The sequence below is a fragment of the Venustampulla echinocandica genome, assembly GCF_003357145.1.
Source record: "Venustampulla echinocandica strain BP 5553 chromosome Unknown scaffold_7, whole genome shotgun sequence".
NCBI classification, from domain to species: domain Eukaryota; kingdom Fungi; phylum Ascomycota; class Leotiomycetes; order Helotiales; family Pleuroascaceae; genus Venustampulla; species Venustampulla echinocandica.
In genome coordinates this window covers 704,675-732,307 of record NW_022474212.1, presented here as the reverse complement: position 1 = coordinate 732,307, position 27,633 = coordinate 704,675, and the positions used below count along the sequence as shown (strand labels likewise).

Genomic DNA, 27,633 nt, shown 5'->3' with positions numbered 1-27,633 from the left:
CTTGCGCCCTCTCCATCCCAACAATTGCGTTGTCCGGTGCACAGCCTCGCACAGTATCCGTTTCAGACAAGGAGAACCAGCACCAACCTCTCTCTCCACAACAGCAGCCACCGCTCTTGGGTCCCTCGATCTCTTCATTCGACGGAGCGGACACATACACATTTCCCCTGTCGCTATACCCTCATTGCCGCCATATACCCAAGGACAGTGTTATGTTGTTGTGGCACAAGGCTCGATATCAACAAAGCTTCTCCTTAACGAACACCACAACATTTTCCACATATTGCCCCCACAATCCGCTTCTACGACTATAACAAAACGCTAGGGCAATAGAAGGGAAGGCGGCCCATAGCGCTGTTGAACAGCTGCAACGTCCTGACGACCCTCACCTTCCTCTCGAGCGAGTCCCCGCCTCTTAACTCGCAAACCCAATCATGGACCAAACCGCACATGTTCTCGCAACGGCCCATGAGATCTACGCCCGCGCAAACTCGACGAGCCCATTGGAGTCAAGCAAGGAAAGGCCTCCGGTATACAAGGCAATTGGAATATCGTTAGCCGTGGCATCGGGCTGCTTTATCGGAGTGTCCTTTGTGCTGAAGAAGGTTGGGTTGCTGAAGGCGAACGAGAAATATGACGAAGTCGCTGGCGAAGGATATGGGTACCTCAAAAACGTTTTTTGGTGGACGGGAATGACCTTGATGATAATTGGGGAGATCTGCAATTTTGTGGCGTACGCTTTCGTCGATGCTATTCTGGTTACGCCCCTTGGCGCATTGTCCGTGGTGATCACAACTATTCTATCGGCAATATTCCTAAAGGAACGGCTAAGCATGGTCGGGAAGGTTGGCTGCTTCCTTTGCATTATCGGATCGGTAGTCATCGTCATGAATGCTCCGTCTGAGTCCTCTGTGGCCACTATACAGGATATGCAACACTTCGTTATTGCCCCTGGATTTTTGAGCTACGCTGGTGTGGTTATCGTCGGTTGCGCGTTCATTGCCCTCTGGGCCGGACCGCGGTATGGCAAGAAGTCCATGCTTGTCTATATATCCATTTGCAGCTTGATTGGAGGGCTCAGTGTGGTAGCCACTCAGGGCCTAGGTGCTGCTATCGTTTCACAGATTGGCGGCGTTAAGCAGTACGATCAGTGGTTCCTCTACGTCTTGTTTGTCTTTGTCATCGCCACTCTTCTGACGGAAATTATTTACCTAAATGTATGTGCTCCAATGCTCCATTCTGAATATCCGCTGATGTCGACTGTTTCTAGAAAGCGCTTAATCTATTCAACGCCGCCCTGGTAACCCCTACTTATTATGTGTTCTTCACAAGCTCCACCATCATCACCTCGACCGTCCTCTTTAGAGGGTTCAAAGGGACCCCCACTTCTATCATTAGCGTTGTAATGGGGTTTTTAGTCATCTGTTCAGGAGTCGTTCTTCTCCAGCTCTCTAAATCAGCCAAAGATGTTCCAGACGCAGCGGTTTTCGCAGGCGATCTGGACCAAGTTCGCACTATTGCCGAACAGGAGCAGCCTGAGTCAGAACCAAAAGCGGATGCTATTCGAGGCACGGCAGCGATCATCCGACGACTGTCTACCTTGAGATCAAACAAGGAACTAGAGGAGGCTAAGAGAATACATGATGAAAAGCAGCTGGATCTTCAGTCTATTGGAGAAGATGGAGTTAATGTGCAGTATGAATGGGATGGTCTACGACGACGGAGGACGACTTTCGGAACGAATCGAACGAATCCCAGTGTTCGATCTCGGGACCCCTCCACTCCTTTTCCGGCGTTCGACCCTAATGTTTCTACACCTCAGCATCCACCACTTGGCATGTCTCGTTTCCCATCCGACTCAGATTCCGAAGATGAAGAGCGGCCTCTGACGAGAGGATCATCCGTCTTCAATCGTATGAAATCAGTTATTGTCCCTGGCCGACGAAGGTCAACACTTGGAAGTGGTGTCTCCCAGATCCAAAGCCCAATGCATCCCGTTCCCTTGACAGAAATTGCCATCCCCTCGTATAAGGGGGATGACCCTAACGGTCCTCCTTATTATGACCGTGATACACAGTATAGAGGTGCCGGCGAGCGACACATAACGATAGTTGATGAGGGAGGTTCACAACGCACAGGGAGCAGAGGAAGCAGCTTACACCCTGATGCTGGACCCATCCCCCCACAGCATTCTGCTCGGAGGCAATTCTCCTTCCAGAATGTGTTCAGGAAAGGCCAGGGGGCCGCTCAACCACCTGGTGATGAACTCGCACCACCGAGCAGATCACCCATGATTCGACAAGGACTGGGCCAGAGGAGAGGTAGCCGTGGTGCGCACGTCAAAGGCGCAACGGAAGAGGAGAGGCTAGGCTTAGTGAAGGGCGATACTGGAGCAAGCAAGCCCTCCTTACCACCATATGACGGACCACCAGCCTTGGTTGAAGACGATGATGAATGGCTGGGCGAAGACAAGCTCCCTGGGCAGATGAGAGATCTCACCCCACCTCGCAGCAGAGAATTAGAAAAGCGAGAAGAAGCCGGAGAGAGCAGCCTCTCTGAAGATGACTACACAATGCAGAAGCGGAAAGCGAGGAGGGAGCGCGATGGCTCGCCGCCCCCGCCATTTGATGATTCGAAACAACCGTTTATATAATATGGATGGATGGATGGGTGTTCAAGGGCAGTGAACCGATTGTAAAAAAAGAACTTGATTTGGCATAAGATATATTGGATGATTGCATGGTTAATGAAATGAATTCCTTTTTCGGCTGTGTTCCTGTACGATAGATACCTAGACGGGATGGGATGGGTATGAGCTTGTTGTCTTGGAGTATAGGAACCACCCGCATGGAATGAGTAGTGCATTGTACAGGGAAATGGAAGAACAGAGAAATATATATATTACAGACCTGCTACAACTGACTTATTGCCCTAGACGTGAAATGGAGCTCCAGAATTCCATTCACCCTCAAGCCACCACTTCTCTTTCCGGACCAGGCATTCCAAATACGGCGATAACCCCTTCCAATCTACGGGATTCAACACATTATCAACCTCGGGTCCAGGAAATCGGCGCACTATCTCGGGCTGACCTACCCACGAATACACATCTCTAATGGTTTCAATCCTTTCATCACCCTGAAAGGTTACAGTTGAAGTAGGAGTACTCAGGCGAAGACGGTGCCTCCTCACTCGCAGGACAATTTCCGGCGCCTTTCCATCTCCAAATCTCTCCTTCTGAACATTGAAGATTCTCCGTAGCCATTCCTCCCGATTCCCAAGTCTACGGCAGAGTTCCTCTTGTTCCTCTTGGTCCTCACCTTCATCGTCGCTGTCACTAGCAGGTACAACAGCCGCAATGGCGTCCTCTGCTTTCTGCTTCAGAATGAATATGAAGGGATTAGTAAGTGCCGCCGCGTGCGGCGTGATATATAGCTTCGTTAGCCCTTCAAAGCTCTGGATAATTGAAGCGAGCAATAGGTGTGAGCCTGGCATCTCATGCCGCTCGCGGAAGTACTCGTGAAAGTCAACGCCGCCAATTTCTAGTTCAGACACTTCCTTTAATCCCTTTCCAGAAGGGATTTTCGAGGCTATGTATTTTAGCCATTCAGGAAATTTCTCGACATAATATCTAATATGGTCATGGCTAAAGAATAGTCGGTCTCGGCGAGCGTTCAAGCAGATTGGCTTTTCGACGAATTTTTCTAAGGGACTGTGCGAGCATTCTTGTATGTCCCCGGGGAAGAGTACGCAATAATGCCTCAACGTTTCTTCACGAGATTCGCGGTTGATCCGCAATGTCATAGGCATTGGCGGCAGTTTCGCAAGTCTTTGTCGTTCAATGGATTGAAGGGCCCGGGAACGGTTGGTAGCGCTCCGTTCAAGCCTGCAAATTCCCATAATAAGGTAGTCGGGGACTTCCAACCCAACGGTTCGGGACAGCGGGAACGCTGAACGCCATATCTTGAGACGTAGCTCGGATGGAAGTTTTGGGAAGACGGTGAAGCTGTTAGGTTGATTTTGTGATGGGAAAACCTCAACCCCAGCGTCAGGTAAATTTCTAACCATAGCGTTGTTCACAGTGTAGCTATTATCCATAGCGAGGAAATGGTGCTTAGACTTGAATGTGAATGTAAAGGACTAATCCTACAACGTTGAAAATTCGACGGTTGGGAAGGAATCTATAAGTTGGGAGATTGTGATTGTTGTATAATACAGAGTATTGAAAGCTGGTATAGATGTGTTCTACTTAGTATTAAGGTTAACTAGAATAACTTATTTAAATACTTGTAAGTTGTCAGTTAGCTAATTCTAGTTTCTATCCTGCCCTATTATTCTTCTAGTAACCGCTTTGGAACAAAGGGAGAAAAAGGAACAAAGAGGAACAAACGTTACCAAGGGAAATAAAGGGCAACAAAGTGCATTGTTAGAATAAATATTAATAATTCATTATCATTAATGGCATTTTATACTACACCTCAACGCACAGCCTTTGTGATTGCCACAATAGGAAGGCGAGTGTATACGAGCAGCTTAATGTAACTCGCGCTTAGAGATTAATAGTTCTAATTGTATTATTAACTTAGTTACCTTAACGCTTTATACCTATCTTCAAGTTCAAGCGAAGTTCTCTATCGAGCCTCAGCTTACAGCTCTAGAGCCAAAAGATGCAATATAGCCGTGCCTTCTATTGGTTGGAACATTTATTAACTACCCCTTACTGTAGAATAGTAAACAGCGAAATCAGTTTTAGGTCGGAAGACTCAATGATTTAATGTCGACCTACATTTCCACTATTGCGCTAGAATTGTTACAGCTACTATATTATATACCCTTTATTAGCTTACCTAGGTAGTTGCCTTGCTCTAGACTACCTACCTTAGTACTGGTGGTTGACTGACATCGCCGGATATCGACGCGCGTGGCATAGATCACGATGATGATATTCCTAACCAACCTTCAAGTTATCACTAGAATGGTGACACGGTATGGTGTATATAGCTACCTTAGTATAAATACCAAAGGCCTGTCCCTACCACTACCCAAAGGGGCCTAAAAGGGGGGCATGGTCAAATTACCATTACTTTACGACAGTATGTACGTAGTATGTTAAGCTATTATTGGTAGGCCCTAATTATTATGCTCTTTTGCGTTATAACTTATTGAATTGCAGATATAATAAGCCCGTCAAAATTCGTGAAAGCACAACTCTCCCCCCTGACTTCGGTTAGATGCGCTCAGGGTCCAATTACCGAAGCGACCCCCGCAAGACGGGAATTCCGCCCGCTCGGCAACCCTTTCATCATCACGCTTGCCGTGGTGACCCGATACGGCAAATTTCGGTTGCGCAATCGCAATCGCAATCGCAACAAAACATTTCCCAGGCCATCAACACCACAACATGTGTACACAATAACAAAACTCCCTCTCCCGATGTATGTATTTGCGGTCGAGGCAGCCGGTCGAGCTGTCTTGCGACGATCGCACCTACCAAACCGACAACTCAAACCGAACATTACCAAGCGCCGCAGCACGAATACCACGCGCACAGCGCCCGGTAATAGCGGCTCAGTCACAAGCGGTACTGCGATCCCCGTTCCAAACACTATCGCAACACTGCCATTATGGCAGCGACTTGGCCCATTAACGAAAGGGTTCCAGGCATATGGGAGGAGCCAGCGGGAGCGGCCATATACAACACAGTTTTGTAGTTCGCTAGTTATTTATATTTTAGGTGACTTATCGGCCCAAAGCCTAAATGGGGACGAATACGACCCCAAGAGGACTCTGCGAGCCTTAATTATTAGCGCGGGGTCCTCTATACCGAGTTATAAATGGTGAGTCCGAGATGTAAAAATCCTGATGTGCTGGGTTGAGTCTGACCCTGAAAAAAGGTTCATGTTCCTCGGAAACAACTTCAACTATTCCTCGAAATTCCTCTCCCTTGTCACGAAGGTCTCTGTCAATCAAATGGCGTTTACGCCGATATTTAACACCTACTTCTTCGGCATGCAATCTCTACTCTCGGGGGACTCCTTGCCAGAAGTCTGGGACCGAATAAAGCGTACTGTGCCTACTTCCATGATCAACAGCTGCAAGCTTTGGCCTGCCGTCACAGCATTCAGCTTCACATTCATAGAGGCACAATACAGGTCAATATTTGCCGGGGTTATTGCTATTGGATGGCAGACATATCTCAGTTATCTTAATCGAAAGGCTGAAGTTGAAGCCCTGGAGCAATCGGCGAGCAGCGATGACGTTATGGAAAGCACAACGGGAACAAGAGAAGACAACACAAGGAGAGTCAGTACATAGAGGAAGAACAGCAGAAAAACGTACGGAAGGCCACGACATAAAGGGAATGGAGTTTTGGCATGTGCATTTGGTTTGGGATGCAATACAATCGGGATTGGGATAGATTTGATACCAGCTGCACCTATATGGCGCCTAGGAGTGGGATTTATAGAATCATTTAGAAGTATATACTAGAATGGTCTTTTGGGCGGCACCGTTTAGGCCGGTAGATGATAAACACAAGACAACCATTTCATTCTTTCTAGATGTTTTCTATTTTCGCTATGCCGTCTACAATATGACTTGAGCTCACATCTCTAGGTACGTTGACCGGAAAGGAGGACCAAGGGCCATTTCCAAACATAAGACTTTCATAGGGGTTTGAGCGAAGGCCACTGTGCACAGTTCAAACAGAGAGAATGATCGTTCCACCACCACGATAACTAATGCCGACTCTCTACGGACTTGACACTGCTATTATTTAGCTATTCCCTCCCGTGCGTGAATACTTCAAAGCCGTTCTCTCTCCTGTAAATTGGACCACCCTAGGAGCTCTGAAGAGATGCCAATAAGACTGATCGCTAATTTAACGTGCCTAGGCTACATATCTCGGAAGGAAGGAATTTAATCAAAAAGGGGTTCAGGGGTCCTTCGCTAACGTTGACTAAGTCCAAGCGGCTTTCTGTCTAGTTCGGGGCTTCACTTCAACACAAGAACACAAGAACTCTATCAATCGAATCCACAGCTCTGTTCCCCATATCAGGGCTCATACAACATCCCGTCGCACAATCACAGGAGCCTGATGGCGTTACATACATTAGCCCTACGGGATACCTTGCCGCGTGTAACAGGCCATGGTGTAGGTGTCACTCCAGGCGTTTGGTTCCCCACCTCATTCCGGAGCCTCACACAAGCTCTGTTTCTCTTTTTATCTTGAATAAAATTCCCTCTCCGAATATAACCAAGAGGGTCACAGTCCGCGGTGTAAGGCTCACAATGCTCCATGTTGTACCCAACGGCAGCTCCGGATTGCTCTTCTGCACCATTCCGCCGACTTGTACATATCTGGATAGATTTGTAGTTGCGCTGTATTGCATTAGAATCTGTCGATATTTGCTCCATATATCCTATGTTGTGTTCGGAGCTTCTGCTGCCATACTATACTGAGATGGCTGAGTGGTCGTAGTTTCCTCTAGCAAACGTACGCGGTAGGTGCTTGTCATGTGTAAAAACATCATGGAATTGCTGCGTCCATCTCTGCTTCATATGCTTTGAACTGTGGCCTGCCGCCCCACTTTGACCCATCCCCTTTCTTAAGTTGAGCTTCTCGCATTTGGACACCTATCTCCGTGCATCACTGTGCAGTCCAATCTAAGGATTAGTCTCATGTCAAAAGGAACCTGCCCCAATGGGGGTACATGGTAAATGGCACTCCTATCAATCTAGTTGTATACAATGCTTAGACTTAAATTCTAGGTTCGAATGCAGTAACCAACCACCCTTCTTTTTCGGATGCTGTACTAGCAACCCATGCGACGGTTCTGGATGTTCCTCTAGCGATCTACGAGCTGCCGGAATGGGCTCTTCTCCCCACGATGGATCACCATGGCCTAACGTGCAATGTTCCGCTGGACTTTGGTGGATATGCTCAGCGCAGACACCATCATTTCAAGGATGCTGTGAGTCCGATCCATGCAATGGAGTTGGATGTCCGCCGGGGAAGCTCCATGCTGCCACTTATAGCACACCGCCTGGCATCACTGCAACTTTGAAGTCAGGGTCTTCATCGACAGCGACTTCAAGAACAAGCAGCATATCTTCTTGGTCATTGCAAACTACGTTCTCAGTTTCATCAAGCTTCACATCGTCTACATCATCTACATCATCTACATCATCATTACCGACAACCCCAATTGGGTCCCATACTCCAGTTCCGAAGGATGAGCGCTCGAAAGTCCCCATAGTTGTAGGAGTCTCAATTGCTGGACTTGTATTGGCAACCTTGCTAGGACTGGCATTCTTCATTTTGCGCCGTCGACGTCGTGAAGCTATGGCACGTACTACACCATTCGAACTACTTACCGGAGGCCCAGTTCGCAAGCTAGATGTCATATCCACAAATATTACAGGTACCTATTAGACTTTTCCTTCCAGTCCATATACATTCCATTCCCCCAACAGCACCGGAAGCTATCTTGATATATGTCCTAACTTTCTATCTACGAGACACAGAACCGCCATCTGTCGACCAGCCAGCCCGTGGCGTAGAAAGCAAAGGCGCTTCGCAATGCAACTCAATATACGCCCCGACGCCATCAGTTTCCCCGTACCTTCCCTCCTACACTGGCTCTCCAAATATCCTAATACATTCAGCTCATTCATCAAATGTCTCAAGCCCGACCATACAACAGACCCCCACTGCCCTGCCGTGCCCATCAAACACATGCCGTGGAGTTGGGCCGGGTAGCTCGAACAGTATCTCACAACTAGACAGCGCAGTGGTCCACGAATTGCCGGCCAATGAGGGACAAGGGGCAACGGAATCGGTTAAGTCTGGGTCACCATTTCTTGTGGGCGGAAATAATAGCCATAATTTGAATGGTTCTCCCGCCGCGGTGCAAGAGAACCCAAGGGCAGATGTAGCTTCGACCTCCGGCAGTTATACCAGCTGGCAGCATCTTAAGCTTTAGAGAAGGGCTAACTTGCAAGTGGTTATGAAAGTAATACGCGTGATAGTAATGTATAATTATCAATGTTATACTCAGTTCGAACCTGAAAATACTTCCTAACGACCATGGTGAAACCGCCGATTGGCAATTGCAAAACGCCTTGAATCTAAATAGCCCACTTTGATAACGGTAGCTTATTTTCTAAGTTGTCCATTGCGACTAATAAATCTTATCTATAGTTATATATATATATATATATATATTGATACAAACAGCTGAGTAGTACTCTTCTTCTCCCTCTCTGCCGTGAGCATAGAAAGCCTAGCGCTTGTAGTACACCCGAAAAGTACAGTCGTGTAAATATCTCAATCTCGGTTAATAATTAATCGATTGATTATCCCTTTTAATGTCCTGTCACGCTATACAGAAATGTAGCTGGACTAGGGAGAACCCGGAGAAGCTGGCTAGCCAGAACACGAATGCACTGGATTTGTCATACTAACGTTGATTACTGACTATTAGTTATCCTGAATACCGGGTATGCCCTGAATATTCATATTTAAGAACACTAAACTACTAGTTTAGTGTTTACTGCCAGTGGTTCAGTATTCTCTGGAGTCTAGTTGAGTGTTCACTGGTTGAGTATTCTCTAGTTGAGTATTCACTAGTTGAGTATTGTCAGTGTTTTAGAGGCACTGAAAACAGGTAGGAAGAGTTGATTGATTCTAGTAATGGAGGTGGAGGAGAAGTCCTTGTTATATATAGGCAACACTGGGTCATATTTACTACATGTGGCGTACACATCAAAACCCCAATTCCGGCATCGCCGAAACTCAACAAGAATTCTCTGGCTGAGTGTTCTCTAGTTGAGTGTTCTTTTTGCTACATGTAGTTATTTTATCCACGATTCCTCCTTGGGGCTTTGATCATTTGGCGATATCGAGGAGTGGACTTTGCCCATTGTGCAGGTCACTTTGTGCGATAGGGATAGTTTTGATGTTATGCGAGGCGCAGGTTGATCCCAATTTTGGTCCCAATCAGTGACTGGGCAATCCAGTATCGGTGCAGACAAGTTATCAAATGTACTTGGAGTGCAAGGGGTGTTTCCTTGCGAGAGGAGCAACGGGGTTAGTTGAGGCACTCAAATACAAACCTATCTCACTCAGATCAAAAGGATTCGGCGGTTTGACGATGAATACTGCTGACGGCAGTGAGGCTGAAATACTTTACTTCCTTAGCTTTGAGTATCGCGATCAGCTTAAGAGGTGCATCACGAAGGAGGAGGTCTCTGAAGTCTTGAGGGAATAACTAAAACTCGCTTGAGGGACGTACTTCTGGATGCTCCAGCACCACAGGGTCATGGCGGATACACAATCTACGCAAGGTGGGCGAGTGAACTCCGCCTCCTTAACCTGAATATCCAATAAAATCTCTATCCAGGAGAGCAAAATTGAGATCGGTGATGCCAAACGTGGTGAGAAAGTTGCCACCCGAGTGATCCGTCACTTGCTGATGATAACGGTGACACCGAAGATAATTCATGACGCTCCCGATTTAGATGCTTTGCCCAGTCTGGTTTCTCTAGAGCATGCATCCATGGCAAAAACCACTTCGATCCAGTCAGCCTGGGCAGTCGAAATTCAGCACTCAATACTGCGTCATAGTGAGGAGGTTTGATTTAGACACTACCACAGTGACCACCTAAAATCCTTCAGATTGCGGGAAGGATACCTCGTCACTTCACATGGGTTGGCCTGCGGCCTATATGAGCGGACAATCACAGCAAATGGGAAGCTGTCAGATTGGAATTCGCAGGCTGTGTTAGTGGATTCCGATTCTTGATCCTGATCCTTGGGCACTAGGACTTTGAGCTGAGGAGCTTCTTTTGGACTGCCTTCCCTTTGGTAGCCCTTTGTTTGAGACTCAGTTCATAATTGATGATGTTTTGAAAAGCCCGAAGCTCTCCGTTGATTGTGTAATATATATATATATATATTCCGCCATGACCCTGTGGTGCTGGAGCATCCAGAAGTACGTCCCTCAAGCGAGTTTTAGTTATTCCCATGGGAAAGGGTCAGAACACATTTCTAGTCAAAATCAGGATGAAGATATGCATCAGAACAACCACCGGCCCCAAGATACTACCAAGGATTATTCCTACTCCTCGACAGTACGACTTGAATACTTTAATTTTAGTTTGCTATAGAGGATATTAAGTCGGCAAAGATCTAAGAATAGCTTTACTTTATAATAGAGATAACTCGTAATTGTTATATATATTCAGCTTCTTAGGCTATTCTTTATCCGCCTACTCTATCCTTTATATCCGACCGAACTTTAGGTATTCMAGTCGTGTAAATATCTCACTACAATTGAGGTATTCAAGGCGTGTAAATATCTCACTACAATTGAAGTATTCAAGTCGTACGAATATCTAACTGAAATTACTTCTTTGTTATATTCTTTGGCTAGTACTGTCTCCCTAATTACCGCCTTCTTCTCTTTCCAGCTTATATCTATCCTATCCAGGTTGAAAATTGAAGTTATAATAAATATTGATTCGTGCGCAGCGAGCTCTAGTACATCGATTGTGAAATCATCGAGGTTGAGATATTTGGAGATCTCGTCGATATCAAAGGTCCAATCCTCCTCTGGGCTCTATATATCTGTAGATAGTATCGCTTCCTTGATAGCTGCCTTTTTCTCCTTTTGGGTCATTTTAACCCTATCGGGGTTGAAGATCGACGTTATAATAGCTTCTAAAGTTAGAAGTATAGGGTGAGGTACGAAGTCTGAGGTATAACGTGGACGTACGTAAAGCTGATACTTGAGATTTAGCTTCAGTAATATTGGAGAAGGCTTGAGGTTTGGAGACTTGAGGTTTGGAGATTTGAGGTTTGGAGATTTGAAGTTTGAAGTGCGTGGTGAGGTGCGAGGTCTGAGGTGGGAGGTGAGATGTAGGAGGAGGGTAGCGGGAGGAGGTGCGAGGTGCGAGGTGCGTCGCAAGGTACACCTTAACAGTTACTATCATCTACGTTTTCGTAAGGTATCATTTTGATCAAATTAACAAATCGCTATTTTGGGCATTTTCGCAGCGTCCGGCGCAAAGCCGCATCAAATTTGCTACTCTACAAGTAAACGTAAGTAAACTGATTAAACAGAGCAGTTGTATAATATATGGTTTAGTCTAGTATTGTAATAGTATTATACCTACGAAAAGGTAGATGTATAGAAACTAATAAGGGAATGTTCCTTATACGTTAAGGGGTTGTTTTGGGGCAGTTGTATAGAGAGCACGTTAAATTGTTGTTTTCAGAGGAGTTGTAGTTAAGAGGCTTCTCTAACCGACCTCTCTATTATTCTTTCAATTCTGCACAATTCCGCAAACCTCCCCCTTAACTTTTGATCAGAAATGGAATTGGGGAGGCAAGCGAGAATTGGGGGCGTCAGGACATTTAAAATGAACAACAACTACATTATCTCTAGTCTAGTGCAGTAGTGAGGGAGTGGTGGGAATTGAATTTTGGGAAAATAGGAAATTCTTGAGGAATTAATACACGAAAGACCACCAATATGAGGTGACAGGGCTAGATGTACTAGTATGCACCCAGGGAGATATTTCAAGAGGGGATGAAGAGATGATGCTGTGCGACGGTGGAACAGAGCGAGATGCTCGAAGGTGCTGCGTTCCGTGGCTCAACTTGAACTAGACTCTGTGGCCGATTCGGCTGTACGAACCAAGGTCCCTACATACAGCTACTTGACATACAAGTGTGAGTAGAGGAATGCATGTTACCATTACCGTGGAATAGACCTCGATGGAAACATAAGAAATTCAATGCCGCAACTTTGCCTGATATAATATAGATATTGATATTGATCTCAAACCTAACCTCTCGCGAGTCTCCGCTGTGATTACAGAGCGAAGATCTCCCTTGTCAGGGACCAACGAACGCGCCCGTGTCTGGCTTTAACCCAACATGGACAAATTAGCGAGCCCTCTCGCTTGCCATTCACGTGTTCCCCCGCTAGCCCTGTTGGGGAAGTCCCCTATTCTGGTTGGCGTGATATTTCCAGGGGAACTGGAGAAGCGCTAGACCCGATGGAGGCTGGCCCCCCAGTTTAATTTCTGTTGCAGTCGCACCGCCGCGAGGATACAAACTCAGGGAATTACATACGCAGACACTGGACTTCTACTTCTACTTCTACCTCCATACACTCACTTTCGCCCTTCGAACTTCGGCTTCAATCCTCTTCGAGTTCTACATTCTCTTCCTGCTGCTCCGTCCTTTACTTCTCACAGTACGTACCGTGTTGTTGGCCGCCTGTCCTCCCCGTGCGCAAGCTCTCTCTGGCGGCTTTTTTAAATGACAGCTTCCCCCTATCCCGGTCATTAATCCAAGAGCCCCTTTTGCCGTGGCAGATCGACGCCCGAACTCCAAAACTTCGTTACATCCTTCATCTTCACCCTCATACTGACCTGACGCGCTCCCGCACGATAGATCGTTTGCTATCGCCGCTCCTCTGCGCTTCACTTTCACTGCGACAGCTGCTTTACGGCGACAGCGACTGCGACTCTAGGCAAAGTCAACTAATTCTCTGGTACGTGTCCATCGTATTCGCGCGCTGCCCTTCCCTGCGCTCCGCAGCGACCCCGTCCCATCCCATCCCATCTGCAGGAGGCCGAACTTCATGCCTTCTTGCCTATGGATCTTGTATTTTCGCACTGCCTTTGCACCTGGGACACATTGCAAGTTTGCACTTTTGCACCGAAGCTGATCTTGAACCGGTGTCCCTCTAGACTTTGACCCTGCCCCGACTCCCCCCTTCACAACGAACACCATCGCTGCTTCTTCATCACACTCGAAACAATGGGTAAGCATCACTTTTCTTTTTTGGGGCAGCAACTACCCGGTGGTGAATGTGATTGAATCGCGCTCGCTTCCGACACGAAAATGAACAATCTTCATACGACCGTTCGAACCGCACAACCTCAACACGAATCGGTACTTCTAGGCTTTGTGCGGCGACAAGTGTCGACCTGTGTGCTTGCGCGGCTTGTCTAGGCTCAAGCGCCCTTTCCTACCTGGCAGTATCGCCGAACAAAATATTGGACGTGGTCAGCTCTTAGTGCGCCAATTTATCGGGATGATGTTTTCATTGAGCAGTCGGCTGTCCCCATCTCGACTCTCCCGCTCTGAGGGTGCGTCGAGACCTCCAGCGATTCAGGGGCCAAAGGTGGAGGCCGCTACAAATTTTCACACCTTCCCAAGAAACGCACATGGCAACCAGCGTTCGGGCTCCAGTGTCCAGTACCGCAGCATGCTGAACGTGGACGATACGACAAATGGCTATCCCATTTTTTGCCCTGCAGAGGAACCCATGGAACATTGGCCCACCTCGGAGCTCAACCGAATGACATATAATAATGCTACCTTGAATGATGAGGCTAATATTCTCTCTTTTTCCACAGCTTCAAATGGCGTCGCCCCAGCGGCTCCAACCCGGGCCTCCCCGGCACCAGCACCCAACGGAAAGTCCGTATCTCCTCAGCCTCAGTCTCCACCAGAGGTACCACAGAGCGTGAGCTCAACCGACCCAAAGGTTGCTGCTCAGCAAGCTAGTGATATGAGGAATATTGTGCGACGAAAGTTGACTGGCTACGTTGGATTTGCCAATCTGCCAAACCAATGGCACCGCAAGAGTGTCCGGAAAGGATTCAACTTCAACGTTATGGTAGTTGGTATGTGCAAAACACCCTAATATGTGGACAAATGGCTTATATGAATAGGTGAATCCGGTCTTGGAAAGTCGACCTTGGTCAACACGCTCTTCAACACTTCGCTATACCCACCCCGTGAGCGCAAGGGACCCAGTCTCGATATTATCCCAAAAACCGTGGCGATCCAATCAATAAGCGCTGATATCGAGGAGAATGGCGTTCGTTTGCGTTTGACTGTTGTTGATACCCCTGGCTTCGGTGATTTTGTTAATAATGATGAGTCGTGGCGGCCAATTGTCGACAACATCGAGCAACGGTTCGATGCCTACTTGGATGCCGAGAACAAGGTCAACCGCATGAACATTGTTGATAACAGAGTCCACGCATGCGTGTACTTCATTCAACCCACCGGCCATGCCTTGAAGCCCCTCGATATCGAGGTTATGCGACGACTCCATACCAAGGTCAACTTGATCCCAGTTATCGCCAAGGCTGATACCATGACCGACGAAGAGATCCTGGCTTTCAAGTCCAGAGTAAGCAATCCACAAAAGCCATGGCCCTTTCACCCCTAACTTCTTTAGATCCTCGCCGACATCAAGCACCATGACATCCAAATTTTCGAGGGCCCTCGCTACGAACTAGACGATGATGAGACGATTGCCGAGAACAATGAGATCATGTCGAAGGTCCCATTCGCTGTTGTTGGTGCCAATTCCGAAATCACTAGTGCTGATGGCCGCAAGGTTCGTGGACGCAGTTATCCTTGGGGAATCATCGAGGTGGACAACGAGGAACACTGCGATTTCGTCAAGCTGCGCCAGATGCTCATTCGGACACACATGGAGGAGCTCAAGGAACACACCAACAATGCCCTGTACGAGAACTACAGATCCGAGAAGCTCACAGCAATGGGTGTGGCTCAAGACCCAAGCGTCTTCAAGGAGGTCAACCCCGCTGTCAAGCAAGAAGAGGAGCGCACGCTGCACGAGCAGAAGCTCGCAAAGATGGAGGCCGAGATGAAGATGGTCTTCCAGCAGAAGGTCTCCGAGAAGGAGAGCAAGCTGAAGCAGAGCGAGGAGGAACTATATGCCCGCCATCGCGAGATGAAGGAGCAGTTGGAACGCCAACGAATGGAGCTAGAAGAGAAGAAGTCGAGAATCGAAAGTGGAAGGCCGTTGGAGAAGGAAGGGAAGAGAAAGGGATTCTCTCTCCGTTAAGACGCCCCAACCGATTGATTACGCGAATTATATCCCTCTCCCACAGCGACGCGGCACAGCTCTTTTTACTTTCGATTCTTGTCTCTTTAATCATTTGATCCTAATAACTGCGCGATAACGACGAAGACCAGCGAGGAGCAATGGGTGGATACGAGCATTCCAGCTTCTGTGAGGCTTGAATTGCCTGGCCTGTTCACGCGCCTGAATATTGGGGTGGAGTGGGCTCTGGGGAGTTTTTACTTAACATGCAAGGGATGAGCAGCAAAAGAAGAACGGGTCGAGAAATCACAAAAATTGCTCTCCGAATGTTTTCCTTGTTTCTTCCTGCGTGTTTGTGTTTTCTTCAGGAATCACTACATCTGTATTTATTACGATTGCTCTCGAGAATTATTCGCTCATTTTTTTTCCTTTGCTTTGTAACGAGAACGAAAATGGGATTTTATTATCTCAACCAAGGGCCTGCTTAGGCATGCCTGTCCATATTGACTTGCGTGAGACTTATGAGTTGGTGGTGCAGTACTGTACGTGATGTTAAGCAACTGACGTGGATTCGACCTGAAAATCCGAAGTCCCCTCAGCACAAAGTCCACTTATGTCCAACCAAGGCAGATAGCCCTTCCCATCAGGGAAAACAAGCCGTGGCTTCTATTAAACCCCGAATTCTGCTTCGTACGCTTGCCTTCTCTTCATCCGAATCATACAGGCTCAGGATTTCCCACATACTCTATGAAAAGAAAGGAAGAGGGTATGCAGGTCTAACCCGGAGAGTGGCTACACACTCCGCCTTGCAAAGAGTGGTCGCCAGCGCCAACACCAGGCCGTGGGGGTGTATTGCTATTATCGAAGAACTCTACACTTTGATTAAGGACTTTGTGTGCCCAACTGCTCTTTATGCTAGATTCGATGTTCCTTAGCCGATTGATAATGGGGTGACTAAAGAGTATATCGGAACAGCCAAATTTTGCTCCAAGTCTGGAAAGAGTGTGATTAAATAATAGAAGGTAGGTGTTCTGCTCTAAAGTGACATGAAAAGTACCTCTTAGCTACTCCCATCGTCACTGTATTCTTGGCCAATACTCCCTTGTCGATCAGTCGGGAGATTGCTTTCTATAGGGCGATCGACCATCGCCATAGAGAGTCGAAATGGGAGAGGTTACTCTCTCTGGTACCTAGGTACCTAGGTAGTAGGTAGCTTGTAGGTATGGGGCCATATAAGGCTAATCACATGACTACTCCCTTTCCCCTTCGACCTATCCCATATATGGCCAAATAAGCAAATATTCCTTAACGAGTACAAGGGCGTGGCACTTGGCTAAGTGTGTTCTGGTCAAATTGTACTTTCGTTATCGCCAAGGACGACGGGGGAAAAAAAGGGGAAACAACCACAACAAAAGGCGACAAACAACAAAAATCGACAAGAGATGTAGGCAATCGCCCGGGCCGAACTCTTTTGCTTCCGGGGCATATAATAATAATTTCCACTTATTTTTTGTAAGGTCTGCTTTTGTAATGGAAGTTGAGCTTTTTTTCTTTTGGTTTCGCTTGTGGTGGGTGGGGAAGAGCGTTGGCGAGAGAGTGTACAGACTCGAGTCACCGACCTGTCTACCTATCTAAGTGCTTTATCAGCTTTGCCGCCGTGTTTTATAAGAGAGTTACTTCCGTAGGCCATATGCGTAAAATGCGACGCGTATTATACTTCCTGGAAGTCTATCGGCCTACTACCCAGTCTATATCGCTAATCTGCATTTGCCTTGCCTATTGTCACTTTTACTTTCCGCCGTATGTCGCCCTTGATATTTAGCATTAGATAGGTAAGTGTTAGGTAGATAGGTCGTGTATGTGCAAACCCGTTAGAGCCAAAATTGGAGAGACGACCCAAGGTATTATGTGGCATGTCTGTACCCGGCAAGTCGTGGTATTTAAGATGTGCAATGCTCCTCGAGAGATATATTAATGTGGCTGGTAGCCATTATCCAACTTGCATTTATTCCATTTTACAAAAACGTGCTGCTGCTATACACAATCTCGCAATTACAGAAGCTTGCCCACCGCTTCCCTCCTCTGTGCTTTAAACCCCGTTTCCAGTTTCACTCCATCTCTAGGCTGCTGGAACAACCTGTCTACCCTCATACTTCCCACTAATGAGCTTCCTACTAATTTCAACATCGGCCCACTTTGCAGCCTCCTCCCTCGCCGCCGCCACGGATTCATCGGCGAATGGATCGTCCTCTTCCTTCTGGACCTCCTTGCCCTTCACCTGCTCAAGTCTAGAAAGACTAATATTGCTTCCGATCCCGATATTTGCAGCATTATGGATTTCCCATCTCGCTTCAACATGGCCCGGGGTAGGTACGGCGCCTTCCATACCTACGAATCGAGCAATGACTTTGTGCGGCTCATCAGGGTTGAGAGTCACGTCACCAAGTCTCCAATACACGAGGGATTTCTCTTTGATATGTGTTCCTGTAGGCTTAGTTTGGCAACCAATGGCGCGGGCGCCTTCGTATGTGGCTACGAGGACGAGATTGTGGAACGTGAGCGGTGTGCTGAACGATGTGGGGTTGAGGTGATATTCTATTACGAGGTTGAGCTTGTCGCCTTGTTGTTTCCATGCCGGCTTGAGAAACAGTGGGCCTTGGGTGTGTATGTTTGATTCGTCAGTATGGACGCGGTATGTGAATGCGACCGAGGTTTTGGAATTTATTGAGGAGAGGTCAACTGTGAATTCATCTGGTTTGTCGGTTGAGACGGGATGGATAAATGTTCGGTTTGGTCCGATGACTTCTAGATTTGGGAAGTTGTTTATTCGGATTGTCTCTTTATCTTTAAGCATATTAGTACATGGCATTTTTGGGAGATTAGGGAAGGCTAACCTGGAGGTAAAGGCGAATCGTCATCAGTGCTCCTGTTATATGCTAGAGCAATCTCACCACCGATCTTTGACGTTATGATCACGCCGTTTTCGAACGAGGCACTCAATGTCTCGATAATTGATGCGTTTAGACCAGGCCGATGCATCTCAGCATGTTTAACAAAGGCATGGTTTGAAAGGGAGTGACCTGAACGGATTGATGTCGTGTCTGAGATACTGGGGGCAGAGTGTTGTTCTCCTGAAATGGCAGCTAGGGCAGCAGCTCGGCCAGTGGCCAAGTTAGGTGAAGGTGGTGCAGGAAGATCTGGAATAGACACATCCAAAGACTGCCCCGCGGGCACAAAGATGGTATTTCGGACATCTCGTCGGCCCCTTACCGTACCAAGCTTCCGACTCGGTGGAGCCATTTGAGAAGATCGGAGGGTATTAGCAACGTTTGAAAGCGCTGCTCGTGCATCTGCATCTTGCTCTGGAATGGGATCTTTCCGGATGTCAAGTTTGAATTGGGGTTGATCAGAATCTTGTGCTGCTTCTTGCTGGGCTAGCGAAATCGGGTCATTAGAAGTTTCTCGGACGGTAAAGCCTTCGGCATCTTTCTTGCTCTCCTTTGTGTGAGATGGGGGTGGCCCTGGTGGGGGTTGAACGCCGGACAAGTCAGGGGTTGTAGGAAGTGTTGTGCCATTAATTGCGGTGGGCGAAGACGAAGTCATAACATCCGAAATATTGGAGGTTTCGCGGGTAACTCCGTTTGCATTTCCATTAGTTGCGGAGGCGGGACTTAGCAGTGGTGGGGATTCCGCAAGTGATGATAGACGGTTGTCCCGCGATGGCGACTCCTGCAAATTGTTTGATGACGCGCGCGGTGAAGGGCTGGGCCGCCCGTCTCTGCTTCCAGAGTTACGCCCGAATGGTACGAAACCCCCTTTGGACGGAGAAGGCGCCCGGGCAAATCCACCATGGATACTTTGACGCCGTCTATTAAGCATGGTGCCAAAACGACTTTTTAGATTTTCTGCAGTTTGAGTTAGCAAGTGGAAAATATCAACCGAAAGCATAGAAACCGGATGGGGCAAGAGCAAATATTGCGGAGCGTAGCGATATATATGACATCCGGGATAGTATTAAAGATTCAACATACCTCTCTCGTGCTTGCCAGAATGCTCGCTTTGGTTGTCTGTGTGGGTAGACCGGGGAGTAGCTGGAGGTGGCATGCTGGATGCCGCTGAATTCTCCGAATGTAATGACTGCTTTGTTCTTCGTGCTATAACCGGCTTTCCTGCAACAGTTGCTTGGGACCAGTTTTTTATTTCCTGCGATGTATCCACCTCTAGTAATGTACTTAAGGCTTGCTCAACCGCGATCCTGTTGCGCTCAACCAGGTCGGCCTGGTGAGTCTCGTACTGCGTCAGAACATCTCGGAGGTGATTTAGACGGGTCTCGTCAATAGACTGCAGACTCTCGAATATGAACGGTGCTTGCGAGTTCCACTGCTGCTCGGCGGTCTGGAGCTTGCTTGTCGCCTGATCGACTTTCTGCGAATTTGCTCTCCCACCTTTCCTGCTCAACTTATCCGACTTATCTTGCGCATCATCCAATTCCTTTGCCATGGACGCCAAATTCCCTTGTATTGTCGACAGGTGCTGCATCTCTCGATTGGTTGATGTGAACGTCCGCAAGGGAACCTCGACATCCTTTTCTATTCGCTGCGATAGGACGGAGTGGGAGTTTGCGATCTCCTCGGTGGAAGATATAATCTTTTTCCATGGCGAACCGAATATCCTTGGATGAAGGTCAGCGACATACCATACCGTGCAATTGAAGATCCTACCCCATGTCTCCTCCGACTTCTTGCAATGGCCTCCGTGCCAGCTTCTTGAGCCCGGCGATATATGCTTCCTCGACCTTCCGGCGCTCCTGCAAAGGTGTGAGCTGACAGTCATGACAGCTATTATCCGGGATGCCATACCTGGAGCCAATCTGCAATTTCAGTATTGAGCTTCCCAATCCGCTTCGCACGCTCATTGAACTTGGCCACAGCCCCCGCTGGCTGCAAACGCTCCTGCAACGCCGTTAGTCCTTGCGCTCATGCTCATGCTCATGCTTGTGCTGGAGCGACGGCGCAGCTGGTCGCCGATGCGACAACGTGGTGCTGTACATACCAGCATCCCCGGATACTCTTGTCGCGACAACGCCTCCATCTTCGCTATAGCTCAAGCTGCGTTCGCAGGCACTCAGATGTGTGAGGACGAGGGACGGGTGCGCATAGTAAGAATATATAATAATATACAATCGAAGGGGGGCGGGCGGCGCGACAACAGAGAACGAGTGGATTACATCAAGCGTCCGATGCTCACCACGTCGACTTGAAGGGCACCGAGACAGAGTCGTGACACTTGGTGATGGTGAGTGGAGTGTGGAACGTGGAGCGTGGAAACAACTCAACGTTACTGGCCTGGTCCGCATACGCCGCGCACCGTTGCATAACGCTCTTTAGCCCAGATTAGGTTCCGTTGCACCGTCACATTTTCAACGACTTCACGACTAACGTCACCAACTTCACCAGCGGACGTAGTACGGGGTGTCTGTTTACTATACATTTGATTTCTCAATTACGGTCGCTTCACGTTACCAGCCATAGGAAATCGGATATCCCCTGTTTCCGTAAATACTGCGCAAATTGAATTAAGCCGCTGGCGATCTTTGCTGGACAGGCTCGACAAGGTTGCCGGCTTCTTCGGGATGCCATGTTATGAACAAAGATGTCTCCTGCACCGGGTCCGAACTGGAGGGCAGACCTCAATGCCATTGAGCGTTACAATAATATTGAAAAGCTGTCAGTAACCTCGGGCTGATCAAGCTCTTTCTGCGTTGCCAGTTGGCCTGACCATCTGATCCAGGAGAAAGAGCTTTGAGGCTGGGCAGTTAAGCTCTTCTGAAAGTCCCGACAAGGCAGCTTTTGCGGCAGAAACAGAGGCCTATGACAGTTCTGAATCAAGAGTAAGCCCGATCTTTAGTCTACTCTACAATGGTAATATCACGTGACTTGTCCACATGTTCATCTCTACATATTGACTTGAATGATGACGACACAACTTCCTATAATCAAATACACATTATTGAGAAATATCTGAGCATGCTCTGGTTGAAATCCTTTATTCTAATTTGTTGGATTGTAGAGTGCTTGCTTAAAAACTACAGAAGTGTAAACTCCGATCTAATTTCTTCATAGGAAGCATATGATGCTGCTTGCAAAGCAATTATCGACCCCGAACTCCCTACCCCTGGAAGCACTGTTGCAGTGCAGGATTCTACGGAAAGCCCTGGGGTAACCATAGGTCAATACCAACATTGCCGCCACATAGCGACTGGCCTCGTCTCTGATGTTTACAGGTCCGACACCGTGGCATTAAAAGTAATCACGGAGACTCGAGATGTAGAACCTCACAATGCGACCAGAGAGATCAGAATTTTGAATGAGTTATCGCATCCGAATATCGTGAAATTAATCGACACACTCAGAGACGATAGGGGAAGGCTCGTCCTTGTCTTCCCGTACATGCCCCTTACACTTGGCGAGTTACTCGACTCAGGCTCGATATCAGAACGTCTTGTACGCAGCTTCTTCCACGATATATTTTCCGCACTCCAATATCTCCACTCAAACGGGATAATCCATCGAGACATAAAGCCAACAAACATCTTGCTCGAGTCCCCAACCGGACCAGCGTATATCGCCGACTTCGGTACCTCATGGCACCCCATATATTCCCTCTCCGACGAACCAGAAAACCACAAAGTTCTTGAAGTAGGGAGCGTGTGGTATAGGGCACCGGAGACATTATTCGGCAATCGCTCATACGGCACAAGACTTGATCTGTGGGCGACTGGTGCAATGCTAGCTGAGTGTCTACGCAAGCCGCCGAAGTCGCTCTTTGAGTCAAGGAGTACATCCGAAGATGGCAATCAACTGGGACTTATCTTGAGTATTTTTAAGACAATTGGCACTCCGACGAGGGAGACATGGCCTGAGGCTGCGAGCTTTTCGACGCCACCTTTTGAGTGGTATCAGGACTTTCCTGGAAAGTCTTGGGACGAGCTGCTACCTGATACCGATGAGAGGGCGAGGGATTTGGTGAAGAGGTTGGTGTGTTATGAAAGACGGCACAGGTTGACAGCTACTGAGGTATGTGGATTGACCAGAAGTCATTTGAGCATCATGCTAATAGATATTTAGGCTCTCCAGCATCCGTTCATGACAGCAAGCGATTGAAATCTCATTGAAATCGGAAGATGAGTTTGCTTGCTACACTCTGTAAAAAGACGGGTGATCATCAATACATTAGATTAGACAAATCAACAAAATTACGATGCCAATTTGTTGCCGCTCGGTACTATAGGCTTCGCAAGATGGTCCAAGGTGAGCTCGTGTGGTGTGGCTATTCCAAGTTCATCTAAATAGTAAACGGAAAGTGATATTATAAATGCTGGGAGCATGCTCTCGGACTTCGAGCTGGAGATGGAAGAAAATTGGTTAGGTGCGAAATATGTTGTGCTTCGTGCAAGTGCGGTTTTGTGACAGTGCTCCTGTGATTTTCTCCGAAATATCCCGATTAAAAATTTTGAGGATTGAGAAAGTTGATTGTGAAAAACAGAAAGAACGCATTTGCAAGAAATTGGCGGAAGGGATTGGACAGCGCTTGCTGCGCTATAGACTACCTCGTGTAACCAAATTAACCGGTCAACTAGGGAATATATGCGGCTGCTAATATAAATCCCAGTTCCAGTGTCAACCATTTTGCGCCCTCATGTATCACAGAAGAGTCGTATGGCTGGGCATATTTGTATATTCTAAATGCTCCACATCGCCGTAGGATTTTGGCTTAATCCCGCCTTTCACTTGGAATGGAAATATAGAGAGGGTTTTCCCCCAAAACGGGAATGGACGGAGGGAGTACCGGCTAGTGTATCTTCCGGGAGTAATATAAAGTCCGTTGCGGAACCGGTCCAGACCAAGCACGTGATGGAGTTGGGTTGGACTCCGCATCCGGGTAGAGCAGAGGCTGATGTCGGACAAGCCACATGGGCCCATCCGAGGAGCCGGATCGACAAGGAGAATGGAGCTATAAAGTTATTTTTATGATTCCGGTCTGGCTGGGCCAAACTGGCTGCTGCCTTGAGCTTCGCCCGGATATGAATTGGGACAGCGGAGGCATCTTCGGATCCATTCTGGGCTTTTGAGAGGACAATGATCTCTGATTCTCTGCTGAGGAAAAAGAAATCAGCACTCAAAACGGATTACGGACGAGATCCCACGATCCTGTGACGACAGATCTGCGAGCTGGTGCGCTTCCACGACCTCGTATCCTGCCGTCGTTAGACTAGGCAACTCTCAAAACCTCTAGCAAAACTATGATCCGCATAGATATACCCGCGTCTTAGCTTGGTAACAGTGGCATAAGCTTTTACTGCCGACATCCGGGCGGAAAGAAACGTTGAAACCCATGAAGACAAAACAAACATTGGGAATCGGAGCGGCGGACCGGCAAATCAGCTCCGAAGGAGAGCTTCTCCCCGAAAGCTCGCAGCAATGATTGCGTTGGCCGGGATACAGGCATAATATGGTGATGGTTATCAAAAACCGTCTGCCTGGAGCGACCTAATATAGATGTGGAGGTGACATGTTGCCAAGAGAAAATGGTTGGGAAAACAATATTTCTTCCTGAATTAAGGATGACAGAAAACGCGGTTGTGTATTATGCATCATCATCTGATCTGACCGCATCATCTGATATCTGCCATGGATCCTGGCCACCTTCGTAACCTGCAGCTTGCACCTTGCAGCTTCCAGTTCTGGCGTAGATTTCATGATTTCGAACCCTTGTTGGAATAGTCTGGCAAATTATAGACTACATATAATAGTCCATCGCTGGGCGAGGCCTCGGCAGCACAATTTAACAGGCCAAAATCAAAGGTTCTCGGCGAACGGCATTCCCAATCGCCACCTTGTGCCAAATCTGAAATTGACCTACTGTAGTGCAGGGCTTTAAATAGAACGACGTATATCGAGATGCTGGGAATAGGCAGATGCCTTAATTTGATCGCAACCTACCAACCCGCCTTGGACTCTGGCTCTGGCCCTGGCGGCCAACCCCTCCTGCTGTGCTGCTGTGGTCTCATCGTGCCTATTCCTTGTCGAGCTCGGAAGACCCTAGGTTTAGAACATGGTTCGATATTAACAGAGCTAATTGTCAGACCAATGCAAAGAGTTGTGCGAGTCTATACGTACGGGTAGCTCTTTGGTTGTATATACAAGTTATTAGGCAAATAGTATAAACACATTACCGGATATTAAAGTTACGACGTTGCAAATACCAGGCAGCGCACCTTTCCGCAAGAGGCTACGGCGCCCCTTGGCCCATGTCGCCTCGGTCTATAAACGACAAGCGACTTCAGCGACTGGGGAATCAACCTTAATTCATCCCCCGAACGACGTCCCGTTCTGGAGTATCTGCCATTTGCAATCAATTCCACGTACTTTATTCTACGAGAATGCGAACATGACATTAACCGTTAGGGAGCCTCCCAGCTGTAGGAAGGTACCGCCCGCTGTCTGGTCACCCCTAGGCGGTGTCGTCGTGCCTAAACTCCTTCCTTACGAGCCCTCGACTGGCGATTGTTCCAGCTGCCAGAGGCCTTGAAGTCTGGAGCCCTGACTCCAGCATGGGCATATACTCCATGGCCCCAGACTGCGGCGGAAACCGCGTTGATCTTCTCTTTATGGTGATGAGCAGGTCCCCAGACAGCGGTGCTGGGCCTTGGAGACCGTTTACTCGGGCTCGGAGAGTTCTTCGCACGCTGGAGACAAGTCGTCGGTAATCTGTGTCCCTGCCGATCGACAAGATATGGGGCTCTTCTTCCGGGGAAGGCGTGCGCATCAAAGCGATTAGGAATGCTGCCCACTGCAAAGGCACACGTGCAATCCTCAAGCCACACCCCATTGTTTAGTGACTGGAGTTGGCTATCCCGAGTGGATGTCATCTACATCTAGCAACGCGATGTCGGCCAAGAGCAAATTATGACAATTCCATCCTTGATATGGACGTCTCTGACTTGGAAACACAACTCGTGGAATTTCCTGCAAGCTTCCGAATGATCAGATACGTGATGATGGCCGGCCCATTCCCTTTTTGCTCAAGACCAACCCCTTCACGCCCCTCACCCATGTTCAGGGCCAGGGACGCAGGAGCGGTCCCATCCACACCTTTTTATAAGCTTACTCTGCTGCTATACATAGCACTTTTGCAATCTATTACTTTCTGCCCGATATGAATTGCAGTCACAGGCACACCACGGGCCACGTTTTTACACGGGTCGCACCTTTGTGGCGTACCTTGATCCAGAACCCATCTTGGCTTTCTAGCGATTGTCGAATCTCTGTCCTCGCCTATCTTTATCCGATGTATACACCACCATGGTATCTCGTATTGTACCTGTCACCCTACAGCTCCCTTACAGCTGTGGCGCTACTCATATTGTTGCGGGGCAAGATTTCCGGGTCCAGACGAAAACGCGGAGGGTCCGGCTTGCCGCCATAATGGTAGCTAGAAGCTATCAGGGCCGAAATTCTACTGCCTGGAATCCAATATCGAGACGGGTGCGAACCGTCCGTCATCCCACCTCACCCCCGCCATCATGCACAAAGCTGCAGATATAAAGTCCTCGCCGGTCCTCTCACTCTGCCTCCCATCCACCGCTCTCACACCACTTCCGCAGATTTACCGACTCGTATCTCATCCCAATCGATAACTACATCACTGATAACTCGCCAAGATGCTTGCAATCCTCCCCGTTTTCGCTCTTGTGGCTACGGCCTTGGCTGCTCCAGCACCAGAGAACCCGATTCTTGGAATTACTGTCGGATCCCCAGCGGCCCCAGCTGCAACACCGAGTGGCGCGCCAAACCCATCCCAGGTTACTATCAACTCCATCACTTATGGTGGAACTGGCTGCCCACAGGGATCCGTAGGATCTTATATCTCCCCAGACCGTTTGACGTCCGTTCTCTCCGCTCAATTGGTCAACTAGTAGCTGACGCCAATGCGCATTTTAGCTTCACCCTCATCTTCGACTCCTTCATGGCATCCATCGGCCCTGGTGTCCCCATTACATCGAGCCGCGCAAACTGCCAGCTTAACATTAACCTGCAATACCCATCTGGCTTCCAATACAGTGTTCTGGACACCCAATTCCGTGGATATGCTGATCTTGGAGCAGGAGTGACCGGCGTGCAGTCTGCAACCTACTATTTCTCCGGATGTATGTGACTCAATGAGACACTCCCTCCCGCGAATTGGAGTACTACTGCATGATAGCTGACTGTGCCATTAAACAATAGCTGCCACCCAGGCATCTACCTCTACTACCTTCAAGGGCCCAATATCCAGCGATTATCTGGTTGAGGATGCTATCCCATTCACGTCAACCATCTGGTCTCCTTGCGGAGCCGCTCTTCCGCTCAATATCAACTCCCAAGTCCGCTTGACTTCCACCAACTCCGCCTCTTCCGGTCTCCTCACACAGGACTCCGTCGATGGGAAGGTTTCGTTCGTCGTCGGCGTCCAATGGCAGACTTGTTAGTAGGATGCATTCCCCCTGGTGCCCAGTTAAGTAGGCTCACATCTTCGTAGGCAAGCCATAAATGCGCACTGGACAGGCAAATAACGGCATGGATTCGTTGGATACGAACTTGGAAGTTTAGGAGGGGATGGGAGGATGATCTTGGGTTGTAGGGTTGCTGGATAGTTTGGTTAGGTGGTCGGTGGTAGTAGAGGAGAGTAGATTCGAATTCTAGTCTCT

General features: G+C 48.2%; 9 protein-coding genes across 9 annotated transcripts; 5 read left to right on the top strand and 4 right to left on the bottom strand.

Annotated features, from left to right (window-relative positions):
* Nucleotides 1–434: 434 nt before the first annotated feature.
* On the top strand, nucleotides 435–2,653 carry BP5553_08173 (Multidrug resistance efflux transporter EmrE; the record flags this gene model as incomplete). Its single annotated transcript, XM_032016796.1, has 2 exons — nucleotides 435–1,217; nucleotides 1,271–2,653. 2 exons carry the CDS (start codon nucleotides 435–437, stop codon nucleotides 2,651–2,653), a joined length of 2,166 nt encoding a protein of 721 aa, XP_031867087.1.
* Nucleotides 2,654–2,931: 278 nt separating this feature from the next.
* On the bottom strand, nucleotides 2,932–4,098 carry BP5553_08172 (uncharacterized protein; the record flags this gene model as incomplete). Its single annotated transcript, XM_032016795.1, has 1 exon — nucleotides 2,932–4,098. One exon carries the CDS (start codon nucleotides 4,096–4,098, stop codon nucleotides 2,932–2,934), a length of 1,167 nt encoding a protein of 388 aa, XP_031867086.1.
* A 1,335-nt stretch (nucleotides 4,099–5,433) lies between these two features.
* BP5553_08171 (uncharacterized protein) lies at nucleotides 5,434–6,315 on the top strand (the record flags this gene model as incomplete). The annotated part of the gene is made up of 2 exons (XM_032016794.1): nucleotides 5,434–5,837; nucleotides 5,895–6,315. 2 exons carry the CDS (start codon nucleotides 5,434–5,436, stop codon nucleotides 6,313–6,315), a joined length of 825 nt encoding a protein of 274 aa, XP_031867085.1.
* Nucleotides 6,316–8,031: 1,716 nt separating this feature from the next.
* On the bottom strand, nucleotides 8,032–8,319 carry BP5553_08170 (uncharacterized protein; the record flags this gene model as incomplete). Its single annotated transcript, XM_032016793.1, has 1 exon — nucleotides 8,032–8,319. One exon carries the CDS (start codon nucleotides 8,317–8,319, stop codon nucleotides 8,032–8,034), a length of 288 nt encoding a protein of 95 aa, XP_031867084.1.
* A 5,792-nt stretch (nucleotides 8,320–14,111) lies between these two features.
* On the top strand, nucleotides 14,112–15,905 carry BP5553_08169 (putative septin-7; the record flags this gene model as incomplete). Its single annotated transcript, XM_032016792.1, has 3 exons — nucleotides 14,112–14,706; nucleotides 14,755–15,221; nucleotides 15,270–15,905. 3 exons carry the CDS (start codon nucleotides 14,112–14,114, stop codon nucleotides 15,903–15,905), a joined length of 1,698 nt encoding a protein of 565 aa, XP_031867083.1.
* Nucleotides 15,906–18,003: 2,098 nt separating this feature from the next.
* BP5553_08168 (Uncharacterized protein) lies at nucleotides 18,004–20,975 on the bottom strand (the record flags this gene model as incomplete). Its single annotated transcript, XM_032016791.1, has 6 exons — nucleotides 18,004–18,728; nucleotides 18,779–19,789; nucleotides 19,916–20,556; nucleotides 20,606–20,691; nucleotides 20,744–20,836; nucleotides 20,937–20,975. 6 exons carry the CDS (start codon nucleotides 20,973–20,975, stop codon nucleotides 18,004–18,006), a joined length of 2,595 nt encoding a protein of 864 aa, XP_031867082.1.
* A 561-nt stretch (nucleotides 20,976–21,536) lies between these two features.
* BP5553_08167 (Uncharacterized protein) lies at nucleotides 21,537–23,047 on the top strand (the record flags this gene model as incomplete). The annotated part of the gene is made up of 4 exons (XM_032016790.1): nucleotides 21,537–21,610; nucleotides 21,675–21,774; nucleotides 22,007–22,960; nucleotides 23,012–23,047. 4 exons carry the CDS (start codon nucleotides 21,537–21,539, stop codon nucleotides 23,045–23,047), a joined length of 1,164 nt encoding a protein of 387 aa, XP_031867081.1.
* Nucleotides 23,048–25,397: 2,350 nt separating this feature from the next.
* BP5553_08166 (uncharacterized protein) lies at nucleotides 25,398–25,775 on the bottom strand (the record flags this gene model as incomplete). The annotated part of the gene is made up of 1 exon (XM_032016789.1): nucleotides 25,398–25,775. One exon carries the CDS (start codon nucleotides 25,773–25,775, stop codon nucleotides 25,398–25,400), a length of 378 nt encoding a protein of 125 aa, XP_031867080.1.
* Nucleotides 25,776–26,607: 832 nt separating this feature from the next.
* BP5553_08165 (Uncharacterized protein) lies at nucleotides 26,608–27,475 on the top strand (the record flags this gene model as incomplete). The annotated part of the gene is made up of 4 exons (XM_032016788.1): nucleotides 26,608–26,831; nucleotides 26,888–27,093; nucleotides 27,173–27,409; nucleotides 27,465–27,475. The coding sequence occupies 4 exons, from the start codon at nucleotides 26,608–26,610 to the stop codon at nucleotides 27,473–27,475; spliced, it is 678 nt and encodes a 225-aa protein (XP_031867079.1).
* Between the last annotated feature and the right edge of the window lie 158 nt (nucleotides 27,476–27,633).